This window comes from Bison bison, unplaced genomic scaffold (genome assembly GCF_000754665.1).
Source record: "Bison bison bison isolate TAMUID 2011002044 unplaced genomic scaffold, Bison_UMD1.0 scf7180017864456, whole genome shotgun sequence".
NCBI lineage: Eukaryota > Metazoa > Chordata > Mammalia > Artiodactyla > Bovidae > Bison > Bison bison.
Window position 1 is genome coordinate 11,827,961 of NW_011495018.1, and position 6,000 is coordinate 11,833,960.

The following is a 6,000-nucleotide window of genomic DNA, read 5'->3' on the forward strand; positions in this document are numbered from 1 at the left end:
CCTGGGTCTCTACCTTCTTCTTTTGCTTCCCTGCAGACAACTCGAGGTGCGTGGTCAGGCTGATGACCACAGTCCAGCCCTGGTGAGTCCAGTTCTCCCATCAGAGAGTCCTGGTTTTGTGGAGCCTTCTGGAACCCCTAAGGGCCATCTCATTTTCTGCGCTCAAGCAGGAGTGAGGTGAAGTCAATAATTTACCTGTGTTCATTTCCAAGAGCTGTCGTAACAGATGATTGCAAACTAAGTGGCTTAAGAAAATAGGTGTTTTTTTTTTCTCTCTCTCACAGCTCAGGAGGCCAGAAGTCTGAAACCTGAGTGTCAGGCAGGGCCATGGTCCCTCTGAAAGTTGGAGGGGAGATTGTATTCTTATCTCTTCCAGCTCCTGGTGGCTCCTGGCAATCCTTGGTGTCCCTGGCTTATAGCTGCATCCCTCCAGCCTCTGTCTTCGCATGGACTTCTTCTGGTTGTATGTCTCTCTGTGTGCTCTTTTTTTCTTATAAGGACATCACTCCTTGGATTTTTAGTGAAGTGAAAAGTTGCTCAATTGTGTCTGACTCTTTGCTACCTCATGGACTATAGCCCGCCAGGCTCCTCTGTCCATGGGATTCTCCAGGCAAGGATACTGGAGTGGGTTCCCATGCCCTCCTCCAGGGATCTTCCTGATCTAGGGATTGAACCCAGGTCTCTTGTACTGGAGGCAAATGCTTTACTGTCTGAGCCACAGAGAAAGCTCCCTTGGATTTAGGGCCCACCCTAAACCAGGATGACGTCATCCTGAGATCCTCAGCTAACCCCGTTCCACATTCTGAGGTTCCAGGTGGATGTCAATTTGGGGGACACACTGTTCAACCTCCTCTACTGACCTTTGGGGACGTTTATTTCCCACTTAAATACACAAGCTAACACATTAGAGAATGTACTTGGGGTCATTGTTTTCAGTTTTAGTGAACTTTAAACATTCGGTGTTCAGTCACTTGACACTCATGTTCATTTTTCCATGTTAAACTCTTCTCACAATCTCTGTTTTTAGTGACCACCTCTCACTCTGCCATGTGAGTGGTGGGATGGCCCGAAGGTAGGCATGTGGGCTTGAGAGCTGGACGGCCAGTGTTTGCATCCTGCCGGCCTCTTTTGCTCACTGTCACAGGCTGAATTGTGTCCCCCCCTCAAATTCAGATGTCAGACTCCTACGCTCCAGGACCTCAGAGTGTGACTAGTTGGAGATGGGGGTCTTCAAAGAGGTGATTAAATGGGGTCCTTGGGGTGGGTCCTAATTCAATCTGACCAGTGTCCTTATAAGGAGAGGAGATTAGGACATAAACACACACAGAGGAGAGACCAGATGAAGACACTGGGGAAGATGGCCACCTACAAGCCAAGGACAGAGTCCTCGGGAGAAACCAGCCCTGCAATCACCTTGATCTTGGACCTCCAGCCTTCAGAGCCCTGGGAAAGGAAATTTCTGCTTTTCAAGTCCCCAGTTGTTGGTACTTGTCATGGCAGCTGAGCGGGCAATATACCAGCCACTGGGGCAAAGCAACAAACCTCCTGGGCTCGGTTCTTTCCCTTGTGTGTGTGGGGTCCTCGGGGGTTCAATGGAGATCAGAGAGCATGCCCCAGGCACTGCCTGGCATGTGGTTTGAAGCCGCTTTTACTGGGATTGGTGCACCTTGAATTGTTTCACCAGCCCTTCTGTTGTTGCTCAGTGGATGGGCCCCGTTTATTCACTGGGTGAACCTCCATTATGACCATGTGCCCTGTGATGAAGGCTGCTGTGGTCAGCAGCGGGGTACCTGGTCTTTGGTCATTTTCTTGAAAGAGATTTTTAGGACATTCTCTAAGTCATCATTGCTGAGTACCCTTGAAGGGCCCTGGGTTAAAGCTGCCTATTGCCATGAACTCCAAGGCCAGTGCCCAGGAGACCTTTTGCTGGTGGCAGTGAAGACCCCGCCAGAGATCCCAGGCAGTTCCTATCCCCAGAAAATGAGGCCCTTGGGAGCCACATCCCTTTCCTTCTTCAGATCTGTCCCAGTCTGATGCCTCCAGCTGCTACTGGGTGACTCAGTTTCACCAGGAGGCAGGTGAGGGCTCCTGAAGAGGGAAACCCCAGCTCGAGGGCCTCCACGGGCACCTCACACCCACCCACGGCAGGGAGTGGTCCTTGCGCTCTTGTTAAATAGTTTGTAGCCCCCTCCCCCTGAGCTTGCTGGCTCCAACTGTGCGGAAGGGAGAGCCAAGCATCTCCGGGAGGTTGAGCCCCCCTGCTGGAACCACCTCCCCTCCCCTCTCCCCCTCCACCTCGGGCCAGGCGCCTCCAGCCCCGGCCTTTCTTCTTCTTTTCTCGAAGAGCCGCAGCAGGCAAACAGGATGCACCACTCCCACACGCAGAGACTCAGACGAGACACTTGGGTCGAACCGCATCCTGCTGGTGGTGCTGGGTCCCATTTGCTGCGGGCCTGGTTGGAGGAGGGGGTGGGGGCTTGGTTCCCGGGTCGGGGACACTCACGAGCCTGGTTTCATTAGTCAGACTTCAAACATCATTTCAAACGGTGAACTGGATGGGCATCTCAAAGTCCCCTGTGGGGGTTCTTGTGCCTGGAAGGGCTGAATAATGCAGGTAGTGATGAGGGATGGTAACACACCCACACGGCATGCTACTGGCATTTCACATCTCCTGCCTCACCCCTGCCTATGATTTTTGGATTTTCTGGGAGGTTTTGGGCTTTAATAAATACTTTCTCCGAACCGTATCGAAGCAGTCTAAGATGATAAGATTGCTACAAAATAGAGGCCCACTCTGGAGAGGCGCAAGGTAGGGGTCTTTGGAGGTGTGCTCCTTGTGAGCAGGTGGCCCAGACTGGAAGGGCACTCACAGAAGGGCAAACAGCAGTTCAAGAGTTTTAGGAAAACCCAAACCCCGGCTGAGAGCAAAACGATGCAGGTGGTCCTCCCGTGATTGGAGGCATCTTGGGAAAACGAAGGTGTCAAGCCCAAGTTCCAGTTCTCCCAGCCCCCAGCCAGGTGTTCCGAGTCCGTGGACACTGTCAGGCGTTTCATTTGCAAAGCAGTTCATGTGCCTGTGGTGAGAGGGCGGATTTAAACGATGTTTTACCACCCACTTGGTGACCCCGCCTGGCAGCGAGCGTCTTTCTAGACGCCCCTGGCACTTTCTGTTTGTCGAGCCCATGGCGGTGCCGTCAGTGAAGGTGCCAGGTTGCGTGGTGTGAATTTTCAGTCTGCGCAATGTCCTGAGAGTCCAGTGGGAAGGTCTGAGATGGAGAGAAACTTCTCAAAATAAGAGACTGTCCCTCGACAGCCAGAAAGTGCTTCCTTTTGTTCCCCTGTTCCCACCCCTTGGCAGGGCAAGGGAGGACTGCAGCAAAGCATGGGGAGGCGCCGGGGGAGGAGGATGTCGGGAACCGGGACTCTGGCTGAGAAGGGGGGGAACTCTTCGTGAACTTGGGGTGCAGCAGGCGGCAGTCCTCTAATCCGTCGGGGGTCCTCCCCTCGCAGCTGGCGAGTGTGCATTAGAATGACTGCTTTCCCAGAGAGGCGCTCCTGGGCCTGTGTGAGCGAGCAGGTGTCTGCGTCCTGCAGCTGACTGCTATTTTCTTTAATTAGGGCCCGTTCCCAAAGCCCCTCCTGCCTGAACTTGTCATTCCACTTCTCTGCCCCGCACTGAATAAGCCCCATTTTGTTTCTTGGTGTAATAATAGGTTTGTGTAAGACCTTGGTTGCCAGACTTCCGGGGGTCTAAATATTAGCATTGTCTGATATGATAGTGGCCTTTATTTCATCGTCTCTACGGATATGGCTTCTCTTCTGCTACCTCAAGGTCCCAGAGACCCACACCCCTGTAATATCTAACCTGAATACAGTGGTAATTCTATTTTTTTTTTAAAGTGGTGATTCTTAAGTACCTCTTGATCCAAGGGTATGCATCAATGTTGTGTGAATCTAGACTTCTGTGAAAAATATAGATTTGCTTGTGCTCTTTAAGCTCTTATATTCCATTAAGATAATTTCATAATGACCCTAAACATCCAGGAAATCTGCCTGGTCTACCACAAGACTTACTTTAGCTTTCCTTGGGTGTTTGGCACACATATGCGTTCCTTGGCACATGATCGTGCTCATGTTCAGTCGCTCATTTATGGCCAACTCTTTGTCACCCCTTGGACTGTAGCCCCTACAGGCTCCTCTATCTGTAGAATTTTCCAGGCAAGAATACTGGAGTGGGTTGCCATTTCCTCCTTCAGGGGATCTCCCCAACCCAGAGATCGAACCCTTGTCTCCTGCATCTCCTGCATTGGCAGGAGGGTTCTTTGCCACTGTGCCACCTGGAAAGCCCCAGCACATGATAGGTATTTAATAAAAATTAAATGATTTATAATTTTCCTTTCCCCCTTAGATCTTCAACCTCATGAAGTATGACAGTTACAGCCGCTTCTTAAAGTCTGACTTGTTCTTAAAACACAAGCGGACCGAGGAAGAGGACGAAGAGTCACCAGATGCCCAGACTGCAGCTAAAAGAGCTTCGAGAATTTATAACACATGAGCCCTCCAGGCGCCGGAAGGACTGGCAGCTTTCAGAATTGAAGGAACTCACTCTCAGGACCATGCAGGGTGCATAATGGCTTTGTTACCTGCAAGGACTGAAATGTACAAAAACCCTTCCATGGGATCTGTGTATTTTATTATCTGCTTGACCAGTAAGTTTTGCATGATGGCTAATCTTAGATAAAAAGACAAATAGCTTTGAAGTTTTAGTTCTGTCTCACACACAAAAATGAAATAGTCCTTATACACTGGACATCTTGAGTATTTTACAGCTTGATTAAAGTTCATGTGAGGCCTCCAGGTGAAACTTACAGCCACATCTTCCCTTTGACGTCTTCACCTTCCCTCCGTGGGTGGGTCGCTCGGGTCCACGGCTTCACCTGGTGAATCAGCTCGAGAATGAGTTGATCTAGCATGCTCAGGCCACTGGGGGCTTGTCTGTCAGATGCCGCTTGGGTTAAATACTTCTAGAGAATAAGTTCAGTGTTAGGAAAAGAAAATTCATTGCAGCCTCTAAAGATTCAGGTAGTTGCATGTGAGTATCATCAGAGGGCTCTTATTTCTGAGGTTTGGGTTTGTCCTGGTTTTGCCCACAATCTGTGATGTTTCATGTAACACAGATAAATAGTTCATTTTGACAGAAACAAGATCCCAACCAGGAAGAAAGAAAACCGGGAGATTGTTCAGGGTCCCCATGGCAATGCAAGGTGGTGCTGAATGGGATGGTGGTACCCAGCCCCTGCTGATGATGGAGGGTGGGGGATGTTCGCTCCTCTCACAGCCCATCTGGTGAAACCGTTTTTTCTTAGTGCCTACCCTTCGCTAGACTTCTTAACTCTGGGCTTGAGACTTCAACCAGAGGATGGAAATGCTCTTTGGAAGCCCCCTCTTGGGCTGGAGGCTGTGAGTGAAGCCCGATGGTCCCAGGCAGTCCTAGCCAGCCCAAGTTCCCCTCCAGCAGAGCCCAAGGTCAGGCACGGTTCCCTTCTGCTCACTGTTCCTGCCATCTGCTGCTGCCAGACCTTCTCCAGCATGTTTGCCAAACCTTAAACTTCTGTTTGTACAAACAAAGCAACTAGACTCTTACTTGAGAGCCTTCCAACTCAGACATTCCATTTGCAAAACTCCCTGCTGTTGAGTACGACTCTATGATTTATCAATCAAACCAGGACACTTGAGAGAGAAGGGCATTGAGTTAAATCATCACGCTGGGATAACAGGGCATCAGCTGGTTCTGTTCTGGGTGAAACCCATTTGCATAGTCGCCTTGCTGACCCCCCTCTCCTGGCATGACCACTTGGGCAGTCCCCCAGATTCTCATTGTCCCTTCACTGTGGTCAAATGCCCCCTGTCTTTCCTTTTTGGGTCTTAGGGAGCCATTGACTGCTTCCAACCGAACCACACAGCTGAAGCTCATCAGAAACAGTAAATACTTGATCTCTG

The 6,000-nt window shown here is 50.5% G+C and overlaps 1 protein-coding gene across 2 annotated transcripts in view; it reads left to right on the forward strand.

Annotated features, from left to right (window-relative positions):
- The window catches only part of RGS10 (regulator of G-protein signaling 10), a 41,191-nt gene extending 36,327 nt beyond the window's left edge, over window positions 1-4,864 (forward strand). For both annotated transcript variants that reach the window (XM_010859261.1, XM_010859260.1), the window contains exon 5: window positions 4,409-4,864. In XM_010859261.1, coding sequence (XP_010857563.1) covers window positions 4,409-4,555 — 147 coding nt within the window. In that variant the 3' untranslated portion in view covers window positions 4,556-4,864. The remainder of the gene's footprint in view (window positions 1-4,408) is intronic.
- The last annotated feature ends 1,136 nt before the right edge of the window (window positions 4,865-6,000 follow it).